A 25,155-nucleotide genomic window follows, 5' to 3' on the forward strand; every position below is an offset into this window, starting at 1 on the left:
ATCATCCATCCATCCATCCATCCATCATCCATCATCCATCCATCATCCATCCATCCATCCATCCATCATCCATCCATCATCCATCCATCATCCATCATCCATCATCCATCATCCATCATCCATCCATCATCCATCCATCATCCATCCATCATCCATCCATCTACTTCCTGGAGTTCTCTCGACTTTGTAGTTAAGTGTAAATAAAAGTGAGCAAACCGACGTCACTCTGAAGTCTCACAAACGTTAAATAAATAAATATCAGACACTCGGTGGAAATGACCTCCTCATGCCTTCCTTCATTAATCTTCCTCCTCCTCCTCCTCCTCTTCCTCCTCCTCCTGCTACCTGATTCGTCCGTCCTCTCGTGGTGCTGTCAGTTCAGACTTGGGGTCGGGGCTGGAGGCGCTCCAGACCGTCAGGCTGCAGCGCTGCATGACGGGGCAGGCCGACGGCCCGGTGGAGCAGACGTCGGAGGCGGCCCAGTGGCCCTCCAGCAGCCCGTCGAGCCACAGGCGCAGCGGCGCCCCCGTCAGGCCGGCGTTGGCCTCGGCCTCCTCCACGGCACCGAGGCTGACGGGCAGGCGGAGCACCGGGTTCAGGCCGTGGAAGCTCTGCTCCATGTAGGAGTTCCTGGGGGGGCCGGCGTGCAGCCGCAGGGCTGCGTCTGGACCGGGACACATCCGTTAGTCAGAACTCAGCTAAATATTCAAACATACTTCCTCCACTACTCCAGTACTCTGATGAGAAGTAAAGTTTAAACAACATAAAAAACCTTCAGAACAAACTAACCCTGAATCAAACACGTCTGAATTCAGCAAATTCACCGAACACTGAGCACTGAGCACTGAGCACTGAGCACTGAGCACTGAGCACTGAGCACTGAGCACTGAACACTGAGCACTGAGCACTGAGCACTGAGCACTGAACACTGAACACTGAACACTGAGCACTGAACACTGAACACTGAACACTGAGCACTGAGCACTGAGCACTGAGCACTGAGCACTGAGCACTGAGCACTGAGCACTGAGCACTGAGCACTGAGCACTGAGCACTGAGCACTGAACACTGAACACTGAACACTGAGCACTGAACACTGAACACTGAGCACTGAGCACTGAACACTGAGCACTGAGCACTGAGCACTGAGCACTGAGCACTGAGCACTGAGCACTGAACACTGAGCACTGAACACTGAGCACTGAGCACTGAACACTGAGCACTGAGCACTGAGCACTGAACACTGAACACTGAGCACTGAGCACTGAGCACTGAGCACTGAGCACTGAGCACTGAACACTGAACACTGAACACTGAACACTGAACACTGAACACTGAACACTGAACACTGAGCACTGAGCACTGAACACTGAACACTGAACACTGAACACTGAGCACTGAGCACTGAACACTGAACACTGAACACTGAACACTGTGAGTCAGAGTGAGAAGCAGAGGGTTTATCCTCAGAGGAGAGGAAGAGAGATTTCCAGAATATAATGAACAACTTTGATTTAACATGTGTTATCAACTTTCCTTATGATGGTCCAGAATGTGGTGATGGGGGACTGTTACCGTGGTGATGGGGGACTGTTACCGTGGTGATGGGGGACTGTTACCGTGGTGATGGGGGACTGTTACCGTGGTGATGGGTTACCGTGGTGATGGGGGACTGTTACCGTGGTGATGGGTTACCGTGGTGATGGAGGAAGGTTAACGGCGACTCACCGGTGGTGATGAGCTGCTGGTGGTGGAACTCCAGCGGCGCCACCAGGAAGCTGGTCTGGCCCAGAGGGCTCCAGTGGTGCAGAACCCGCAGCGTCCACACACCGGGCCTAAGCGGCGCCGCCAGTGGCGGCCGGTAGTGCGTGACCTCGGCGGCGGCGTCCACCAGGATGTCGTAAGTGGCGGCAATGACGTTGGTGGGGTCGATCCACACCACGGTGGCCGTCAGGTTGCTCTGGCTGCGGCTCCAGCGCTGCACCGCCCCCGGTTCGTCCCGCGGCCCCAGAACGCCGCCCCAGGTCCGGAACAGACGCTCCTTTGGGTCCCAGTCGGTCCCGACCTGAGGCACAGAGGCATTCTGGGAGTTCTTCTATGTCCTGCTGCCGTTTACATTATAAATCCTCATTTCTCTGGTTTCTGGGGGACGGTGGTTTGTTTTGGCTCCTTATGGACCCGTCTCAGTTCAGCTAGGACTTCTTCAGGTTCTGGATTTGTGACGAACCACTTTTGTTTCATTTGGGACATTTTTAATGTTTTAATGTTTTAATGTTTTAATGTTTTAATGTTTTAAAGTTTTAAAGTTTTAATGTTTTAAAGTTTTAATGTTTTAATGTTTTAAAGTTTTAAAGTTTTAATGTTTTAATGTTTTAAAGTTTTAATGTTTTAAAGTTTTAAAGTTTTAAAGTTTTAATGTTTTAATGTTTTAATGTTTTAAAGTTTTAAAGTTTTAATGTTTTAATGTTTTAATGTTTTAATGTTTTAATGTTTTAATGTTTTAATGTTTTAAAGTTTTAATGTTTTAAAGTTTTAAAGTTTTAAAGTTTTAATGTTTTAATGTTTTAAAGTTTTAAAGTTTTAATGTTTTAATGTTTTAATGTTTTAATGTTTTAATGTTTTAATGTTTTAATGTTTTAATGTTTTAATGTTAACCAGTGTGTTTTGGCTCCAGGGTGTCTTTCTGATATCAGGACAGGTTTGTTGGTTTGTTGGTTTGTTTCAGGCTTTTCACTGGATTTTGCTCTACTGTCCAACAACAACAACAACAACAACAACAACAACAATAATGATGTATAAGATCTCTGGGTTGTTTCTCACTCCTTTTTCTTGTGACCAGTTCTTAATCCAGTTCGTTCCTTTTCACATCGTCACCATTTGCTCTTTGCTAGTTTGGTTCTTCACTCAGACCCTGGATTTGTTCTTGAGGTTTTTGGACTTATTCTTCCCGGGTCATTTGCTGGTTTGTTCCAGGTTTTCTTGATGTATTTCTAATCATTTTCTTGCTGTTCTATCGGCACGGTTTGGAGGTTTGGGAAGGTTTTTCTGTGAACAATGTTTTTAGATCTTAGTAAATAAATCCTCTCTGCGTTGGGTTAACCCCCTCTGACCTGGACGTGCAGCAGCCGGTTGGTGGCGTGCGGCGGGCTGGTGAGCGTGAAGTGGTCTTTGGGCGTCACCCAGGTCTCCAGGCTCTCCAGCTGGGCGGAGGCTCGGTTGGTGGCCAGGTGGCGCACCAGGTAGCCCTGGAACTGGTCCGACAGGAAGTAGAGGTGGACGGAGACCGGGTGGTGCTCGGACATGTACCTGAGGAGCAAACAAAAGAGATCCTGGTTTTTAATCCCAGATGTTCCAGAGATATGAAGTATAATCCTGCCTTCTGCACACGGCATCAGAAAAAGCATAAAGAAATACAACCAACGTCTTTATTCCTCAACCAAGTTAAAAGTTATTAAACAGAACAGGGATTTTAATTTAAGTAATGAGAGTTAATCTGGTGTCCAAGCCCTGATTTAATGTTTTAAAACCACATTTTGACTTGATATGAACCCGTTTTAGTTCATTTCAGACTTTTTTCTGTTGTTTTCTTTGGCTTGTTGGAAAAAAGGTTCATTTCTTTCTGACTGCTTTCAGTTTGTTTGACTTCTTTCGTGTCCGTTTTTGTTCATTTATGTTGTTTTGGAGGGACTTTTTGATTGTTATGGGCCAGTTCTTATTGATTTTACACTCTTTTTTTCACTTCTTACGGACCATTTATGACCTTTTGTCTTTTTAAAGACATTACATAAAGATAGAATCACGTATTTGTTCCTCACCAGTTTAAAAGTTGTCTCACAAAGTGACACTATTTCATGTGGACAAGTGAGAGTTAATCTGGTGTCCGAGCCCTGATTTATTCCCTGCTGATGTTTTCTAACCACATTATTCAGCCCTGATTTATGCTCCAGTTGAACGTTTCTTCATTTTTTCTGGACTGAGACTGAAATGAATGTGATCATTTGTTCCGGTGTGGCGACTCCGGCTCTCACTTCATTACTCCACAATGTTGATTTAGGGTAAAATGACTGTGTTGGATTGACCTGAGGAGAACCCAGAGAACTGAGGAGAACCCAGAGAACTGAGGAGAACCCAGAGAACTGAGGAGAACCCAGAGAACTGAGGAGAACCCAGAGAACCCAGAGAACCAAGAGAACCCAGAGAACGGAGAGGCAGAATTAAACTGAAGTGTTGAACAGAGTCAAACTCAGAGGTCCGACCCGTTTCTAACGTTTGTGGCTTTGAGATGCTGCAGGCTTAAAATCACAGGTCAAAGAGAACAGGCTCGCCGTTCTTTAGCCCTCCGACACACACACACACACACACACACACACACACACACACACACACACACACACACACACACACACACACACACATGCTACTCCCACTCATGTGGGGCACCGATCTCCACCCCAACTGCTGCAACAAGTACAAGTAGCTCCTTGTACCCACTGTGCTCACCCCCCCCCCCCCCCCCACCCCAGCCCCACCCCCGCCACACACACACACACACACACACACACAGTTGGAAAAAGCCGGCCTGTGCAGAGACTGAAGCCTGACTGTGCAGCAGGACAAGTCGGCCTTATCTTCATATTTAATTTGGACAAACGGCAGCGGTGAGTTTATTTTAGTGGAAAGTCTCGTTTCATCGACTCGCTGCTCTGAGACGCTTTCAGCTCAGTTGTGACAAATGACAGAACTTTTTATAATATGACGTGCAAAGTGTACAAATTATTACACCATCAGGACGTTTAACTTCTCCTCCGTTGGTTTCATGACGACTCAGCAGTGAAAAAACATGTCAATAATTAATGTGATGTTTCGACTGAGTCACTGTTGCTCTTATTGCAGCTTTTAGCTCAGTGAGGATTTTAATGAATAATTAAATCAAGAAACTGAGCAAATTTCAATGAATGTAGATAAATGAATATTTCAGTGGTGTTAATGGATTTTGTCTACAGAATTTTAATTCTCTCATGAGTCCTCATTTTTTATTGTAAAATGATTGGATTATGGAGTTATATTCATCAGTGAGAATATCAATAGTATCAAACACAATTTACATTTTTTTGTTGTTGTAATATTGTACATGTTGCTGTAGTGATTTGTTGGTAAATCTGATATGAAATCTGTTTATTTCCCTTTTTAATTTGCAGGAAACCTTTGAGGAATAATCAGCTGAGACCAAGATGTTAAATAAAATCTTGTCAGCCAGCGGCTTTCCAACAGAAAGAGATGAGAATTATTTTCTAACCAAGAAACAATCAATAAAACATGGTTACTCACTTCTTGTGCGTAGTTGATTTTGTGTCTGTGCTCAGCGGCGCCCCCTGCTGGTGCCTACCTGCAGCTGTTGTCGTTGGGATGCCCCTGCAGCGAGCCGGCAGCACGACTCAGCCCCATGCGAGCGAAGGCATGGTAATGGCTGAGCGCGGCGTCCGGCAGGCTGGCCACGCCGTCCGTCTCCTGCTCATAGACGTTCTCCCAGTAGGCCTGGAGGCCCGCCGCCGCCGCGGGGTACGCCCCGAACAGGAAGCTGTCCAGCTGGTTGATGACCTCCTGGCTGACGCTGGCCTCAAACTTACGGGCGAAGAACGTGGGTCTGGAGGCTTGCTGCCGTCAGGAGAGACAACAAAGGAGAAAGGTTCACACCAGTTTCATCTCAAACACCAAAGTGCTGCAGGTTCGCCTCCCAAAGTCCATTCATTCATACAATACCAGTTCTCACCACAAGATGGTGTGTTGAGTCAGTGAAAGAAGCAGCAAGAGGAACAATGGACAGAAAACTATCTGAAGTTTTTGACGACAGCTCAAAGAAGAAGAGATCTATTCTGAAACTGAGAGTCCTGTCATATCCAGACTCTTTAAACCAGAACTGAACCCAGAACTGAACCCTGAACTGAACCCTGAACTGAACCCTGAACTGAACCCTGAACTGAACCCTGAACTGAACCCAGAACTGAACCCTGAACTGAACCCTAAACTGAACCCTGAACTGAACCCAGAACTGAACCCTGAACTGAACCCAGAACTGAACCCTGAACTGAACCCAGAACTGAACCCTGATCTGAAACCAGAACTGAACCCAGACTCATTGAGAGAAAGACTCAGACCCTCTAAAGCAGCTACAGACTCTGGAAGCCTGACCTGCGCTGGTCAAACCTTCCCTGGCCTCTTTTAAACAGACTTCCTGTGTGGAGCCCAGTTTGGATTGAGCAGCCCCCCATCCAGCTCAGGTGGTAGAGCATCAGACTCTCAGTCTCCAGGTAGAGGGTTCATGTCCCCCGGCCAGCTCAGGTGGTAGAGCATCAGACTCTCAGTCTCCAGGTAGAGGGTTCATGTCCCCCGGCCAGCTCAGGTGGTAGAGCATCAGACTCTCAGTCTCTAGGTAGAGGGTTCATGTCCCACGCTGGGCGCCACCTTCCTGTGGGCTCTCCACCTTCCTGAGGGCTCTCCACCTTCCTGTAGGCTCTCCACCTTCCTGAGGGCTCTCCACCTTCCTGTGGGCTCTCCACCTTCCTGTGGGCTCTCCACCTTCCTGTGGGCTCTCCACCTCCCTGTGGGCTCTCCACCTTCCTGTGGGCTCTCCACCTTCCTGAGGGCTCTCCACCTTCCTGTGGGCTCTCCACCTGCAGGAAGGTTCTTAATGGTGCAATATGATCTGGGTGACGGTGCTCAGACTGACACCACCACCACCCGGGGAGGGAGGAGATGGATGGATGGATGGATGGATGGATGGATGGATGGATGGATGGATGGATGGATGGATGGATGGATGGATGGATGGATCAATCTGCTTCTGGATTGTTGAAAACACTTTAGACTCAACTCATATTATATGTTGAGTTTTTACACCATAGCCTTCAAGACTTTCTTTCTTTCCTTCTTTCTTTCTTCCTTTCTTTCTTTCTTTTGAGCGGTGGGAATGTTATGGACGAGCTGGAACCAGCAGATGGCAGTAGTGCGACTTTATGGATCCAAACTGCTGTTAAACCCAAAAGAGGAGGAGTCACGGGGGGTCAGAGGTCAGATTAGAGCCATAGCGCCCCCCAGAGCAGAGTCCATAGAAACACCATTGATCTCTGAACGTTACATAACGGCGCCACGTGAAGCTCACAGAATATTTCTGAAACTGGAGCAGCTCAATGATCATCTTCAATACTTCCTTCTATCGCTGGATGTGGGATCATGTGATCACAAAGCATTATGGGATGGATCCACTCACTGGATGGGAGGATAGTCTTAGTGGAGATAAACCATCTGATCAGTTTATTTGGTTGAAAAGTGAAAACACAGAACTTGGTTTCGGGAGTCCAGAGTGACTCAGAGCCGCTGAAAACACAACTTTTCAAAAACTCTGACTCCGTGTAGAAATGCAGGAAAAAAAGAAGAGTTGGAAAAGTTCCTCTGCACATGCTCAGTTAAAGGACAATAAGAACAAGGTTTTCACCTCCAGCTGAGAGTTTAATGTTGAACTGAGACGAAGGATCAGACGCCTGCAGCAGTTTTAAACTTTAAACTCCGACGTTGTTCCTTTGTTTGATGTTGTGAGGCTCCCACTCATCAATCAGATCATCGTAATGACAAGTAATCTATTACTAACGGGGCAGAACAAACTTGTTTTCTAAACCAGAGTTGATTAAACAAACTGTCTTCAGTTTTCTCTTTAAACATCATAAAGTGGTGGAAATGAGGAAACCCGTCATGTTGACGCTGGGCTGTGATCTGCCGCCAGTGGGCGGGGCCAATGAGGTCACCGGGCGGGCGTGAGCAGCTAAAGACGAGGAGGCGGGCGGCCGAGGCCCTCCCAGGGTTCCTGCTCCCTCCATCCCACATCAGAGCCACACGGAGCCGCCCTGCCTTCACGTTGATTCAGTCCCACCGTCTCAGACGGACCCTCTCGACCCCGTCGCTCTTATTTTTAGCCGCCAGTGAAGCCTGGCTTCGTCACCATTCTTCATTATTTCTCACCACAAGTTCTCAGAACTTCTACAGTGAGTTCATTTCCTCCATACGACGTGATTCCTTTAGTTAGAATCATAATAATTTAGAACTAATTGAAGTTTTTTTATATTTCATTGTGTTTGTTGGGTTTTATTAAAATCAGCTTTCTGTTGAGATTGGAGTCATTTTCAGTAGTAATTGTTTGTTTTTTGTGAAAATAAAGACATTTTCATTCCATACACTCTGCGCCACGACGAAGAAAAACTTTTAAATTTAAATTTAAAGGTTATAACGGAACTATTTTACCGGCCGGCCCACTCACGATGTAATTGGGCTGAACCAAGCAGATTAATCATCCCTCAGGGTTCAGCTCCGGCTCCTCTTTACAATATTGTATTAAAGTTTTATAACTATTTCAGGATATTTTCTTGATTCTTTTTGATCAATTATTTGATTTACTTTGCTTTAGTAAAAAGAGTCAATTAGTAATGTGAGCTGGTTATTAGTTACTATTTGTCTTAATTCATATTTTCTAACTCCTATAATTAATTTTGGGGAATTCAAGCCGGAGATTTTTACTTTTATTTAAAACTCTCTAATAAAAATAAAAATATATGAAACATGAAAACGTGTATTTGTGTCAATTGCAGGTTTCTGAGTAGTTTTAAAAAGTTGATCCAGTATTATGAGCAGTGGTGGCCTGATGACCCTTGACCCCCACCAGCTCCATGGCTGCCCATCACATCCTAGAAATAGTAATAATCTAATCTGATTCGTGGGTTTTAATGTATTATAGTAACTTTAGTGATATCCTTCGTAATATATTGTTGCTTTTATCTTTAGGTTGACCAAAGTGGTTCAGTCCGACTGCAGTTCAGTCCAGTTCTTCCTGGAGAGGTTCCCTCCGAGCCACCCTGCCAGCGCTGGAGCCCCACATTATGATAATGACGGCGTTGGAAACCTCAGTTACAAAGCTCTAAAAATACCTCCAGCCTGCCGTGCAGCTGGTTCCAGGATCAGCTCCTCTTATAGAAACCGCCGGCCGCCGCTCTGTTGTTACAGCGAGTCTCAGCCGCAAGCTGGAGGTAAAAGCGGCGCTGCTAATTTGTGAATGCGAGGTTATTCTGGGCCCTGAGAGATGTCAAGCTCAGAGGCACGTAGGCAGGCTCCAAGGAACGCTGATCCAGGACAGGAACTCAAAGACCAAAAAGAGCGGTTGTCAGCAGCGGCTCACCTGGAAGCGCGGCAGGTCGGAGGGCTTGAAGTCGTTTGGCGAGCAGCCGCACCAGTCCACGATGTGCTTGTACTGACATTTACAGCCCAGTTTACGGTTCCAGTTGGTCAGACGCAGGTTGTTGTCCACCATGGTCTGACAGAGGGCGCTGTTCTCCAGCACGGTGTGGAAGAACGACTGCAAGCAACAACAACAACAACAACAACAACAACAACAACAATCCTCATTAATCCTGAAGCGACTCCGACCAACTGACAGTAACAGGAAACATCCAACTGATGCATTAGCATTAGCATTAGCATTAGCCTGCATCCTCTAACTTCTTCTAACCTCAGATCATAGAGCATCTTCCTCCTTTAACATAAGATCATAGAGCATCTTCCTCCTTTAACATAAGATCATAGAGCATCTTCCTCCCCTAACATCCAGATCATAGAGCATCTTCCTCCCCTAACATCCAATTATAGAGCATCTTCCTCCCCTAACATCCAGATTATAGAGCATCTTCCTCCCCTAACATCCAATTATAGAGCCAAAACAGTCAAATCATTACTCTTTTAAAAAGTAATTAGAAACCTCAAACACTAATATTCAGAAATAAACACTTGAAAAAATTGAGAGTTTGAAGTTATTTCAGTGTGTGTGTGTGTGTGTGTGTGTGTGTGTGTGTGTGTGTGTGTGTGTGTGTGTGTGTGTGTGTGTGTGTGTGTGTGTGTGTGTGTGTGTGTGTGTGTGTGTGTCACCTCAGCAGGCAGCAGTGTGTAGGCGTAGAAGCGCTTCATGCTGCTGACCAGCTCGTCCTCAGAATTCACCACGTAGTCCACGAAGCGCCGGTTGAGCAGGAACCAATCAGAGCCTCCGTCCACGGCGATTCCCTCGGGGATCTTTCGGTCTCCCAGACGCCACATGTGGGCGTCGCACTCGTAGAAGAGACGGTCCAAACCCTGTTTACGGATGAAACTGACAGGAGCAAAGCAGAGTTTAAATGAACGCCGGAGACAGATTCTATTGGATCTTTAACTTTTGCTCCTAAAAAACAAGTTTATGGAAAAAAGCAGCAAAATATATTTTCTAACTTTAACCTGATGAAATGTACCACATTATCTGTAGAATAAAACATCTGCAAGATAAGTTTATAATAGTTATAATAGACTCAATATAAGCAGTAAATCTATTCTGAAATACTAATAGACTGAATTGAGAAGTTTTTAATGGTGAAACAAAAAGAGTGAATAAAAAATACAAAAAGGTTTAGAAAAGTAAGAAATGAAAAGAATCTTTAGATGAATGTGGCAGCATATCTAATAACATAATTAAGAATAAGAGAAAACACATCAAAATGAAATACAATTAAAAAAGAAATGTAGTTCAGATGAAAACGTTTATCTATAGAAACGGCAAAATAAAAAGTAAAGAGGACCCAGATGAGAACCCTGAGGAACTCCTAACGACTCCAGATCAGAGAAACATTCAGCTGCAGACAAGAACAAGAAACGTGGATCGTTTGGACCGACGTTCCTCCTAAATCTGTTTTTAATCTTGTATTAGAACTGAAAATAAATATGATTTCACACAATGAGGGGAACCATAACATCGTCTCAAGAGGATCTTAAAGTAAACAAGGAACTGTTCAAACCTCCAACGTGAATGAAGGTAAAAGTCAGTTTCTATGCAGATGACACTCTGTCTTCTGTTTATATATGTGATTACATCAAAAGAAAAGTTTGTTCACGATACCTTTATTTAAAAAAAGAAAAGTCAAGAGGATCCAGAGATGATCCCTGAGGAACACCAAACCAGTTCTCACCTCTTTTTATTCATTCAAACTATGAAAACAGTTTGACGCATTAATGACAAAGATGTTCCGTGACTGAACTCTTACCGTGCGTTGTCTCTGCCGTGAGATTTAATGAAGTTCAAGTCACGATATTTGGACAGAAACGCCACCAGCTGCTCGTTGGTCCTGAGGACAGACGGAAACAGGAACAACAAAGTCAAACCTGGAGAACAGAGGAGAAACGTAGAGCCGGAGGAAAGAGGATCTGCTTTAATAAATCAGTAATAAACAAAAAGGAAAGAGCAGCCAAACAAAACAAGATTGTGAAAAATGAAGTGAAACTTCCAACGAGCAAACCATCTGTGAGCTGTGGGAACCAGTCCGAGTGTTCCTCCTCAGCCTGGTTTGTGCTGGTCGGTAGCAGCTGGAGCTCCACGGCGCCACCTAGTGACGCCGGCGTCCACAAATCTGTTATTACAGATTCTCAGGACAGTGATTCTCAGGATGGTGATTCTCAGGACAGTGATTCTCAGGATGGTGATTCTCAGGATGGTGATTCTCAGGACGGTGATTCTCAGGATGGTGATTCTCAGGATGGTGATTCTCAGGACGGTGATTCTCAGGATGGTGACGTCAGCTCGCCGTCATCCTGCCTTCCTCTCTTCCATCAGACCAGAAGTTAAGGTCGTTCACGCCACGAGATTTCGTTTTTACACAGAAATGTCTGTTTCCATGACAACAGAAACCCTGAAAACAATGTTGGACCCCTACTTAACAAACATGAACACTGGGAGAACATTCTAATGGACAGACCACCAAGTGGGATTGTTATTATGGTGACTGTCAAAATAAAACTACCAAGTGGGATTGTTATTATGGTGACTGTCAAAATAAAAGTACCAAGTGGGATTGTTATTATGGTGACTGTCAAAATAAAACCACCAAGTGGGATTGTTATTATGGTGACTGTCAAAATAAAACCACCAAGTGGGATTGTTATTACGGTGACTGTCAAAATAAAAGTACCAAGTTGGATTGTTATTACGGTGACTGTCAAAATAAAAGTACCAAGTTGGATTGTTATTACGGTGACTGTCAAAATAAAAGTACCAAGTTGGATTGGTATTACGGTGACTGTCAAAATAAAAGTACCAAGTCCAGGAGAATGTGGTCTGGGAGTCATGACACCAGAGAGGAAACTTTGTTCTGATTGGCTCTACTGAGCATGTGCAGAAGAACTGGTTACCATGGTGACCAGGAGTAGCATTTCCTCTGTTTACATGGTGATTGGGCCAAACGTTTTCAAAAAGCTCCACTTTGGAAGCTGTTTCCAAAAAGTTGAGTCTTCAGTGGCTCCGATGTCGTGTGAACAGACAACCACCAAAAACACAACCAGAGTTTATGGAGCCTGAAAACGTTTTTTAAACAGGTTCCAGGGTGGAGAAATGTGAAAACTCCACCCCAGCTTTGGCGTGTGGAAGGACAAGACGCACATTAGCTGAAAACGATGATGTCATGGTGCGCTCTCCACCTATAACCCCGCCTCCCTCTCCGTGACGTCACTGAACAAAAACAAGGCGGACGACCTGCTCCAGGTGGCGCTGCAGAAGCTGCTGATGCTCGTCGCTTTAATAAGGACACATGCTGGATTTGTCCAATACGAGGATTTTTTCATGCTCCCTGTCTTCTTCTCAATTTTCGGTGTATTTCTGTGGAATTACAGCGCCACCTATAGGCCTGACTGATGTACTACACTGTTTTGAGTCGTTTTCATGATGTTGCATTGATGCAGACTTTGGGGAGAAAAGAGACGGAGTCTAAATCAAACACATCGTCAGGACGGTTGATCTCCCGTCTGAGACCTTCGATATCAAACTGAGTGTGAAAACTCTGTTTTTCTTCTTTACTCACTGAAGTGAAACTTTAATTCGTCACATCAGAGTCTGGAAGCTTCAGACGGTTAATAACTGGGAGAGTCGTGTTCTTCTTCTTCTCTGTTTGTGCAGCAGAAGAAGAAAAAACTGTGTCTAACCTGAAGGTGACCTCACTCAGTCAACACACAGTCAACACACAGTCAACACAGTCAACACACTCAGTCAACACACAGTCAACACAGTCAACAGACACACAGTCAACACAGTCAACACAGTCAACAGACACACAGTCAACACAGTCAGTCAACACAGTCAACACACAGTCAACACAGTCAACACAGTCAACAGACACACAGTCAACACAGTCAACACACAGTCAACACAGTCAACAGACACACAGTCAACACAGTCAACAGACACACAGTCAACACACAGTCAACACAGTCAGTCAACACAGTCAACACACAGTCAACACAGTCAACACAGTCAACAGACACACAGTCAACACAGTCAACACACAGTCAACACAGTCAACAGACACACAGTCAACACAGTCAACAGACACACAGTCAACACACAGTCAACACACAGTCAACACAGTCAACACACAGTCAACACACAGTCAACACACAGTCAACACAGTCAACACAGTCAACACAGTCAACAGACACACAGTCAACACAGTCAACACACAGTCAACACAGTCAACAGACACACAGTCAACACAGTCAACAGACACACAGTCAACACACAGTCAACACACAGTCAACACAGTCAACACAGTCAACAGACACACAGTCAACACAGTCAACACACAGTCAACACACAGTCAACACAGTCAACAGACACACAGTCAACACAGTCAACACAGTCAACACAGTCAACACAGTCAACACACAGTCAACACACAGTCAACACAGTCAACAGACACACAGTCAACACACAGTCAACAGACACACAGTCAACAGAGTCAACAGACACACAGTCAACACAGTCAACAGACACACAGTCAACACAGTCAACACACAGTCAACACACAGTCAACAGACACACAGTCAACACAGTCAGTCAACACAGTCAACACACAGTCAACACAGTCAACAGACACACAGTCAACACACAGTCAACACACAGTCAACACAGTCAACACAGTCAACAGACACACAGTCAACACAGTCAACACACAGTCAACACACAGTCAACACAGTCAACAGACACACAGTCAACACACAGTCAACACACAGTCAACACACAGTCAACACACAGTCAACACAGTCAACACACAGTCAACAGACACACAGTCAACACAGTCAACACACAGTCAACACAGTCAACAGACACACAGTCAACACAGTCAACACACAGTCAACACACAGTCAACACAGTCAACAGACACACAGTCAACACAGTCAACACAGTCAACACAGTCAACACACAGTCAACACACAGTCAACACAGTCAACAGACACACAGTCAACACACAGTCAACAGACACACAGTCAACACAGTCAACACACAGTCAACACAGTCAGTCAACACAGTCAACACACAGTCAACACAGTCAACAGACACACAGTCAACACAGTCAACACACAGTCAACACACAGTCAGCACAGTCAACAGACACACAGTCAACACAGTCAACACAGTCAACACAGTCAACAGACACAGTCAACACACAGTCAACACAGTCAACAGACACACAGTCAACAGACACACAGTCAACAGAGTCAACAGACACACAGTCAACACAGTCAACACACACACCGCCACTTCTTTCCTTCTTTACACATCTGAAGGAGGATTCTTCCTTTAATGGCTTCAGAGGAAAACAGGAAGTGTGAAGATGCATGTTTGGTTTGGAAAACTGAAAACTATCTTCCATGTAGGGGCAAAGCAGCAGTGTTAGTGGCAGCTGGGTACGTTATGTTTACCCCTGTTCTGCTTCCTGTTAGGGGGGGGGAGGGGGGGGGGGGGGGGGGTCCCAGCATGCACCGGGCCGGCGTCCCGACAACAGACAGACGGATCGCTGATTACTGCTGATTACAGTCGTTATCGAACCACAGGCGTGTGTGTGTGTGTGTGTGTGTGTGTGTGTGTGTGTGTGTGTGTGTGTGTGTGTGTGTGTGTGTGTGTGTGTGTGTGTGTGTGTGTGTGTGTGTGTGTGTGTGTGTGTGTGTGTGTGTGTGTGTGTGTGTGTGTGTGTGTGTGTGTGTGTGAGACGCTGCATACCAACTAACATGCTTCTAATCTAATTATAAACTGACTTTTTTAGTTTTGTTACATGTGATGTGAAGTTACTGAAAATGTTTTTTTAATTTGAGAAAAAAACACATGGATGAATATTATGGTGCTCCATAAAGATAGAGCAACTTTATTGTCATGAAGATGCTCTATAGTCTGATGCTAAAGGAGGAAGATGCTCGATAATCTGATGTTAGTTAGGAAGATGCTCTATGTTCTGATGTTAGAGGAGGAGGATGCTCAAATGATCTGGGGTGAGATTAGGGAGATGCTCTATAATCTGGTGTTGGAGGATGCTCTATACTGGGATATTGGAGGAGGACGGTGCTCTATGATCTGGTGTGAGATTAGGGAGATGCTCTATAATGGGATGTTGGAGGTGGTGGATGCTCTATAATCTGATGTTAGATTAGGAAGATGCTCTATAATCTGATGTTAGATTAGGGGGATGCTCTATAATGGGATGTTGGAGGAGGAGGATGCTCTATAATCTGATGTTAGATTAGGGAAATGCTCTATAATCTGATGTTAGATTAGGAAGATGCTCTATAATCCAATGTTAGATTAGGAATATGCTCTATAATGAGATGTCGGAGGAGGTGGATGCTCTATAATCTGATGTTACATTGGGAGGATGCTCTATAATCTGATGTTAGATTAGGAAGATGCTCTATAATCTGATGTTATAGGAGAAAGATGCTCTATAATCTGGACCATTGTCATGTTTTTTAAACTTTTCTAACAGAGGTGAGTTATAGTCCATAAATTTGATTCCTAAATTCTGCTTTCTGCCTGAAATAAAGTCAAAGTGCAGATTGTTGCTTCCTGTGGTTTTGTGACTCTGTCCAGAGTGGAAGAACTCGCTCTGCTCCACATCGACTCGGCAAGGCCGGCCTGCGTCATCGCCTATTGACGTGCTGCTCATGCTATGGATTTTAGCTGGAGGCGTGTTCAGGAGGACGGGTCGCCGTGTTCAGGAGGACGGGTCGCCGTGTTCCAGCACTTTGTTTTATTTTATATATTATTTCACAATGTGTGATTGCTTTGTTTGCAATATTCAGCACGTGGTTTGATTTGTATGAATGAAAACAAATGTTGATTTTTAAACCATCTTGGTGATATTCAGTCTTTGTGTTGGCGTCTGTAAACAGGCGCCTGTGTGACCCTCAGGGCTCCACAATGGGGCCACTGTTTGTTCATCATTACCCTCCAGACATCTTCCAGTGTGCAGCGTCAAACGTTCATCTGAAGGATTAGGAAACGAGGCGAGGTGTTGTTCCTGACTGCTCTCGGGGTTTCATCAGGACTCTGAGGGATAAAGTTGCTGCTTCCACACAGACTCAATACGTCTAGATGTGATTCCAGCTGCAGGATCTAATCAACTTTATATAAATGAACCTGAGCAGCCGAGTCGAATCAAACAGAACTCTGCTCCTGGGTTTTCTTTGGGGGGAGAAAAGCAGCCGGAGCCACGAGCACAACGTCTCAGTGGCGTTCAGACCCAGGAAGAGACGGAGCGACCCGTCTGACCCGTCTGACCCGTCTGACCCTCAAACCTTCAGGAGCAGCTCTGCTCCAGGGACTGAAGCTCCACAAACTCTATCAAGACACCAGACAAGTCCTGAGGAATTACAACCAGCCTGCATGACAGCAGGGCCGCCAGGCCAGGCTCCGGATTGGGCCCACTGTTATTTACTTTGGATGAATTTGCAGAAATCCTCATGTATGCAGAAAACTTCCTTTTGTTTCCGCCTCCGCCTCACCTGACGGGGAAGTCTGCAGCGCTGAGGTTGATGAAGAAGTCCCAGGCCCAGTCGTCCATCTTCAGCAGGTCCTCCATGCTGCGCAGGTACATGGTGAGCAGGCTGGCCCCGCCCCAGATGGTGGACATCCTCCAGGGCGTCACCCTGACGTTCTGGTAGCGGCTGGCCAGGGACAGAACCTCCCGCTGGAGGAAGTTGGACCTCTGAGACGGAGCAGAGGAGAGTTGATTCTATCAGCAGGGCTTCACTCTCATAATGGAAAATACATCAAGAAGCAGATCAGAAATCTGAACTATTTACATTTAAATAAAGAAATAACATTTGTTAGGATTAGCTAGATATACTTAAAGAAATAACTTCTAACCTGATGTAAAAAAAAAAGAAAAGAAATCAATACGCAATTGAATTTGTATTAAAAAGAATTTTATCATAATTTTTATTTGCGTTTCATGTTTTAAGTTGATAAAACTTTATTTTTCATAGTTTCATTGGATCTAATTGATCAGTTTATGTTTTCTATCTGTGAAAAGTGATGAATTCATTCAATTTAGTATTTAATAGTAATTTGGTCATTTTCTTATTTAAAGTTTAGTTTTTTGAATTCAGTTCTTGTAAATATGAGAATTTAAATTATTATAAAAATGTGTTATTCTGTGTGTATTTACAAACTCTTATAATATCTGTGGGGGTACTTTCTGAGTTTGTGGAGGTTTTTCTTTTATATTGCAGCATTTCTTTTTTTAAATCATTGTTTGGTATAAATTTCAAATTTTGTGGATTTGGATCCAAGTTCGTATCAAATCTAACAAACGGTTCAACTTAACAACAAAGTTCAGACTGAAAAATACACAAAATGAAACAATAAGAAGAAGAAGAGCCTCAACATGAAGAAGACAAGCTTGACCTGTCTGGTCTCACCTGGTCCACATGGACGTAGTAGAAGTGTGACGAGTGATAAATGGATTTGAAGAGACGCTGGAACTGGCGAGAGGCTCGGCCGTGGACCACGAGCACGAAGGCCAGCCGGACGGGCGTGGCGGCGGCGGCGGCGGCGGCGGCGGTGGCGGCGGCGTCGTCCCACTGAACGTTCACACTGGTTTTACCTGCAGAGCGACACACATCAGTTTCATTCAGAAACTAACAATGTAAAATAATCCACTGAAGTTTCACCTGAACTTGAAGAAAATTTCCCATAATTTCATATATTAATCTCACAATTCAGTTTTATTATGACAAATTTGTGTAAAATATGTAGGTATTATTTTTGGTATATATCATTTTTAAAATTGCTTGAAATTTGTGAGTTTTTTATGTGAAATTTCCTAAAAAATTTCAGACTGAAATTTCTAAAATCTCATATTGTAAATTATATAAAATATTTTCTACAGATATCAAAGTAAATTGATCTTCTTTCTAAAAGATGCGTTATAGATGTATGTTCTTTTATTTGATTGAATATCTTCACAGAATCCATCAATCATACTTAAAAATGAAGATTTATTTACATGTTCATTATTACATGTTTTTCTTGTGAAGTTGTACATCATTTATGAATTAGTCAGTATTTTAAGTAAAATGTGGAATGTTTAATGTTGTTGTGTGACTCAGGGACCGTTTCCATGACAACATTTGAAAACGTATCGTTTTTGTGGTTCAACTTCAGAAAATGTTTGTATTTACGTTTACAAAACGACGTCCGCTGACACCAGAAGGGAAGAAAAGTTGTGTTTTCAAAAAGTTGCTCCAAGCACCGTTGTGGTGTGAACACACACGCCTCCCTCCACACACACATTGTCCAGCTGGAGTCCAGGAACTTCTGGATTACTCATTTAGATGAATGTCTCTTCTTAGATTTTTTATATTGATTCTGTTTGTTTTTCTTGTTTTGTTTGTTTGTTTTGCACGTGGGCATAAATAAATAAATAAATAGATAGAGAGATAGAGATAGATAGATAGATAGAGAGATAGATAGATAGATAGATAGATAGATAGATAGAGAGATAGAGATAGATAGATAGATAGATAGATAGATAGATAGATAGAGAGATAGATAGATAGATAGATAGATAGATAGAGAGATAGATAGATAGATAGATAGATAGATAGATAGATAGATAGATAGATAGAGAGATAGATAGATAGATAGATAGATAGATAGATAGATAGATAGATAGATAGATAGAGAGATAGATAGATAGATAGATAGAGAGAGAGATAGATAGATAGATAGATAGATAGATAGATAGATAGATAGATAGATAGATAGATAGATAGATAGATAGATAGAGAGAGAGATAGATAGATAGATAGATAGATAGATAGATAGAGAGATAGAGAGATAGATAGATAGATAGATAGATAGATAGAGAGATAGATAGATAGATAGATAGATAGATAGATAGATAGATAGAGAGATAGATAGATAGATAGATAGATAGATAGAGAGATAGATAGATAGATAGATAGATAGATAGATAGATAGATAGATAGATAGATAGATAGATAGATAGATAGATAGATAGATAGATAGATAGAGAGATAGATAGATAGAGAGATAGATAGATAGATAGATAGATAGATAGATAGATAGAGAGATAGATAGATAGATAGATAGATAGATAGATAGATAGATAGATAGATAGATAGATAGATAGATAGATAAATAATAGACGCCCACAATAAAAACACATTTTTCCACATTTCAAAATTGTCATTAAACCTGAGTTTGATACTGAAATGACCCTGACAGCTTTTCCAGAATCTGTAGATCTTTAACTCTTTCTGGAAGCTCCTCCGTCTCTCTGATCTCATGTCTTTGCCTCCACCCTTTCTGGAAGCTCCTCCGTCTCTCTGATCTCATGTCTTTGCCTCCACCCTTTCTGGAAGCTCCTCCGTCTCTCTGATCTCGTGTCTTTGCCTCCACCCTTTCTGGAAGCTCCTCCGTCTCTCTGATCTCGTGTCTTTGCCGCCACCCTTTCTGGAAGCTTCTCCGTCTCTCTGATCTCGTGTCTTTGCCTCCACCCTTTCTGGAAGCTCCTCCGTCTCTCTGATCTCGTGTCTTTGCCTCCACCCTTTCTGGAAGCTTCTCCGTCTCTCTGATCTCATGTCTTTGCCTCCACCCTTTCTGGAAGCTCCTCCGTCTCTCTGATCTCGTGTCTTTGCCGCCACCCTTTCTGGAAGCTCCTCCGTCTCTCTGATCTCGTGTCTTTGCCTCCACCCTTTCTGGAAGCTCCTCCGTCTCTCTGATCTCGTGTCTTTGCCTCCACCCTTTCTGGAAGCTCCTCCGTCTCTCTGATCTCGTGTCTTTGCCTCCACCCTTTCTGGAAGCTCCTCCGTCTCTCTGAGTGGATCTGAACCTTCAGACACTTCGGGTCGAGGCCTAATTAGTGACCTTTGTGAGCTGCAGTGCATGCTGGGACGGCGGGGGAATGACAGTAATCAGGAGGTGTGTCCCCCCAGCGGGCGCAGTGGGACTCAGACCGGCGTTTTAATCCAGGCGGTCTGTAATCACATGATGGAGCAGGGAGGATCATTAGTCAGCCTCTCCAGGAATAAGACCACAAACTGCTGCGTCTTTAATTACGGTGTCATTACGCTGGATGGGACTCGTCCTCGCGGCCGGCGGAGCTGGAAATAGAGCCGCCGCTCCGCGTCTGAAAACGCTGCTCAGGAGGTAGACCTGGAAGAAACTCTGCGTCTCGATTCATCAGCAGCTCGTTCTGTGAATCTAGAGCAGCGGAGCTCAACCTGAGGCCCCAGAGGTCACAGGGGCGGGGCTTATTCAGTTCTGAAGACGGTGAAATACCACATCAGTTAGAGGAGGAAGATGCTCTGTAATCTGTTGTTAGAGGAGGACGATGCTCTGTAATCTGGATTAAAGGAGGAAGATGCTCTATAATCTGACATTAGAGGAAGAAGATGCTCTATAATCTGATGTTAGCTGAACTGAACTCACTGCAGGTCTCGATGATCAGTCCTGAGATCAAATTGCTTTGCGTGATCGTTTCACACTACATTTAAAACGCCGCCTCCATCGGACGGCAGTATGGAAGTAAATCTGGACGCCACGCCGGTCAGCACCGGGGTTCAGCACCGGGGTTCAGCACCGGGGTTCAGCACCGGGATTCAGCACCGGGATTCAGCACCGGGGTTCAGCACCGGGATTCAGCACCGGGGTTCAGCACCGGGGTTCAGCACCGGGGTTCAGCACCAGGGTGTCCAGATCTGACTCAGTGTTTCAGCCGAAACACAAAGGAAAACCTCATTTTCATTCTATTATATTGTATTTTTATCTGCTTTTTTTTAGTTCCTGCTATGTGTACTTCTTTCTCTTTACTATCCTGTTGTACCACTGAACATTTCTCCACATGCGAGATAAATAAAGGAGATCTTATCTTATCTTATCTTATCTTATCTTATCTTATCTTATCTTATCTTATCTTATCTTATCTTATCTTATCTTATCTTATCTTATCTTATCTTATCTTATCTTATCTTATGAGACGACTTTTACATGAGAAACGTACCGAGGATTAAAAACAACTGCGTTAAACAGGATCTCTGCTCATGTCTGTAAATATGTGTGTGTATATAGATATATATTTGTTTTTATTTTGGTCATTACTATTGATTAACAGTTTTAGTTTTATTACAGTTTTATCTATTGAATTGTATTTTGGGGGTTTTTAAGTAGCAAAGCCAAACGGAGTGAGTTTGTTGTGTTTGGGCCTGAGAAGGAGTTAGTAGATTGTGTTTCCATCCATCCATCCATCTCCTCCCTCTTATCCGTTCCCTGGTGGTGGGGGTGTCAGTCTGAGCACCGTCACCCAGATCACATTGCACCATTAAGAACCTTCCTGCAGGCGGAGAGCCCACAGGAAGGTGGAGAGCCCTCAGGAAGGTGGAGAGCCCACAGGAAGGTGGAGAGCCCACAGGAAGGTGGAGAGCCCACAGGAAGGTGGAGAGCCCACAGGAAGGTAGAGAGCCCACAGGAAGGTGGAGAGCCCACAGGAAGGTGGAGAGCCCACAGGAAGGTGGAGAGCCCTCAGGAAGGTGGCGCCCGGCGTGGGACATGAACCCTCTACCATGAGACTGAGAGTTTGTATTTATAATTGTATTTTGTTAATGGAAAGTAATAAACAAAATACAAGTCCAAAAACAAATAAAAAATTTAAAAACGCAAGACAATTTGGCTCCACATGTGGGGGATACCCGCCCAATCTGGCAACACAGGTCAGCATGTAGATCCATTTCCAAGAGGTTGTGCAAAAGGAGCCGAGGACGTCGAGACGACATGACGAGGACGTCGAGACGACATGACGAGGACGTCCGGACGACATGACGAGGACATATGGACGTCATGACGAGGACGTCCGGACGACATGACGAGGACGTATGGACGTCATGACGAGGACGTCGAGACGACATGACGAGGACGTATGGACGACATGACGAGTACGTCGAGACGACATGACGAGGACGTATGGACGTCATGACGAGGACGTATGGACGACCTGACGAGGACGTCCAGACGACATGACGAGGACGCCCGGATGTCATGACGAGGACGTCGAGACGACATGACGAGGACGTATGGACGACATGACGAGGACGTATGGACGTCATGACGAGGACGTCCGGACGACATGACGAGGACGTATGGACGACATGACGAGGACGTATGGACGACATGACGAGGACGTATGGACGTCATGACGAGGACGTCCGGACGACATGACGAGGACGTATGGACGTCATGACGAGGACGTCGAGACGACATGACGAGGACGTATGGACGACATGACGAGTACGTCGAGACGACATGACGAGGACGTATGGACGTCATGACGAGGACGTATGGACGACCTGACGAGGACGTCCAGACGACATGACGAGGACGCCCGGATGTCATGACGAGGACGTCGAGACGACATGACGAGGACGTATGGACGACATGACGAGGACGTATGGACGTCATGACGAGGACGTCCGGACGACATGACGAGGACGTATGGACGACATGACGAGTACGTCGAGACGACATGACGAGGACGTATGGACGTCATGACGAGGACGTATGGACGACCTGACGAGGACGTCCAGACGACATGACGAGGACGTCCGGATGTCATGACGAGGACGTCCGGACGACATGACGAGGACGTATGGACGACATGACGAGGACGTATGGACGTCATGACGAGGACGTCGAGACGACATGACGAGGACGTATGGACGTCATGACGAGGACGTCGAGACGACATGACGAGGACGTATGGACGACATGACGAGGACGCCTGCAGCCTTTATATCTACACTTGGTGGGCGTGGCCTACATTCAGGTGTGCTCAATAATCCAGGAGTTACGGTGGTTGTTGTTCACAGGTTGTGTTTCTGAGTCTCCTCTGGAATCACCATGGCAACCAGCGTCAACAGGTGTTTTTACTTGAGGTACTTTAAGCGGACTCACCTTCCACGGGGCAGAATCGAGGTACTTTCTGGGGCATCAGCGCCTTTTCTTTGTGTTTGCAGTAAACCTCCACGATCTGCTGCCGGCAGCCGCGGCTCTTCGCCCGCGACAGAGCGGAGATGGCCTCCTTCCCGCTGACCTCGCACTGCGACTGCTGCTTCCTGTGCTCCGCGGTAGCGTGCGAGGGCGGGGCCGCGGGGACGGTGGGCAGCTGGGGGTGGGGCTTCAGGACGTGGGTGTGGTTTGAACCATGCCCCGCCCCCCTGGGCTGACCGGGAGGATATTTCAGGACTTGGTTTCCCAGCATGCCCTGCGCTGCCTTGTCCAGCTTGCGCTTGGCGCCCGGCGCCCGCTGGCGTTGCGACCGAGCGCCGAGGTTACTGTCACTGTCGATGGAGTCGAAGTCCTTCGGCACCGAGTTCTCGTTGTTGTTGCTGTCGGGGCGAAGTTTCTCCTTCGGTCTGGAAACGTCCTGAAACACGAGTCAGAAAGTCAAACAGGTTTATTCTCCAGACAAGAAGCGTTTAGTTTTCAAATAAATTCATTAAATGTCAGAGAAGAAATTTGTTAGAAAGAAGATTTACAAAAGAAAACCTGGAAACTTTTCTATTAATGTCTTGATTTTTTTTTAAGGAAATTCTATATTGACAAAAAAAAAAGTTTTTGTTTTTGTTTAATAGTTTTTTGGTTTAAAGTTCTGAAAAACCTCAGAAATTTACCCCCAAAAAACTACAAATAGAAATACACATCTATTAAAAACTGTTTCGCAGTCATAGTTTAATTCATTATGGTGCAAAAACCTTCTTTTTCATTAAAGTCACAAATTAGAGAAAAATCAACTCTTAACTCTGCAATTTTTATTTATTCTACCAAAATCTATTAAATTATTAAATACAAAAAAAATGTATCTGATTAATATCAGACTTTTATGTTAAAAAGCACACATTTCTAATAAAAAACACAAAGAGGCATTATAAAGGGAGTATTCTTGTTTTCTAAGACATTTTAACTTTATTTCAACAATAAACGTTAAAGTTCCACTCGACTGAAGAAATGTAAAATCTAATTATAATAAATCAAGATGTTAATTAATCATGTTTTAATGTTTCAGTGAGAAAATGATATTTGAAGGTTTAAATCTGTAATATAAAAGCTGTGTGTGTGTGTGTGTGTGTGTGTGTGTGTGTGTGTGTGTGTGTGTGTGTGTGCGTGTGTGTGTGTGTGTTTCAGCAGAAAAGCCTGGATGTGTGTTTAATCCCTCAGATCTCCATTTCTATGTGTTCCTGGGATCATGTGTTCGTACATCACTCTCTCTCAAAGACACACACACACACACACACACACACACACACACACACACACACACACACACACACACACACACACACACACGCACGCACGCACGCACACACACACGCACGCACACACACACACACACACACACACACACACACACACACACACACACACACACACACACACACACACACACACACACACGCACACACACACACACACACACACACAGACACACAGACACACACACACACACACACATACACAGTAATATCAGCTGTCATCACCTGCTCCGCAGACAACCAACCTTTCATTAACTCATCTGTAATATAGAAGCTGTGTGTGTGTGTGTGTGTGTGTGCGTGCGTGCGTGCGTGCGTGCGTGCGTGCGTGCGTGCGTGCGTGCGTGCGTGCGTGCGTGCGTGCGTGCGTGCGTGCGTGCGTGTGTGTGTGTGTGTGTGTGTGTTACAGGAATCAAACCGGAGTACGAGATGCTCACACACCCAATCCAC

The 25,155-nt window shown here is 44.8% G+C and overlaps 1 protein-coding gene across 1 annotated transcript in view; it reads right to left on the reverse strand.

Moving 5' to 3' along the window:
- Positions 1 to 341: 341 nt before the first annotated feature.
- The window catches only part of LOC308124453 (xylosyltransferase 1-like), a gene marked incomplete at both ends in the record, with an annotated part of 30,745 nt that continues 5,931 nt past the window's right edge, over positions 342 to 25,155 (reverse strand). The window contains 10 exons of the mRNA XM_080487437.1: positions 342 to 664; positions 1,729 to 2,065; positions 3,111 to 3,306; positions 5,387 to 5,655; positions 9,221 to 9,397; positions 9,964 to 10,180; positions 11,103 to 11,183; positions 16,879 to 17,081; positions 17,797 to 17,981; positions 23,348 to 23,808. Coding sequence (XP_080343563.1) covers positions 342 to 664; positions 1,729 to 2,065; positions 3,111 to 3,306; positions 5,387 to 5,655; positions 9,221 to 9,397; positions 9,964 to 10,180; positions 11,103 to 11,183; positions 16,879 to 17,081; positions 17,797 to 17,981; positions 23,348 to 23,808 — 2,449 coding nt within the window. The remainder of the gene's footprint in view (positions 665 to 1,728; positions 2,066 to 3,110; positions 3,307 to 5,386; positions 5,656 to 9,220; positions 9,398 to 9,963; positions 10,181 to 11,102; positions 11,184 to 16,878; positions 17,082 to 17,796; positions 17,982 to 23,347; positions 23,809 to 25,155) is intronic.

This window comes from Lipophrys pholis (assembly GCF_963383615.2).
Source record: "Lipophrys pholis genome assembly, chromosome: 19".
Taxonomy (NCBI): Eukaryota; Metazoa; Chordata; class Actinopteri; order Blenniiformes; family Blenniidae; genus Lipophrys; species Lipophrys pholis.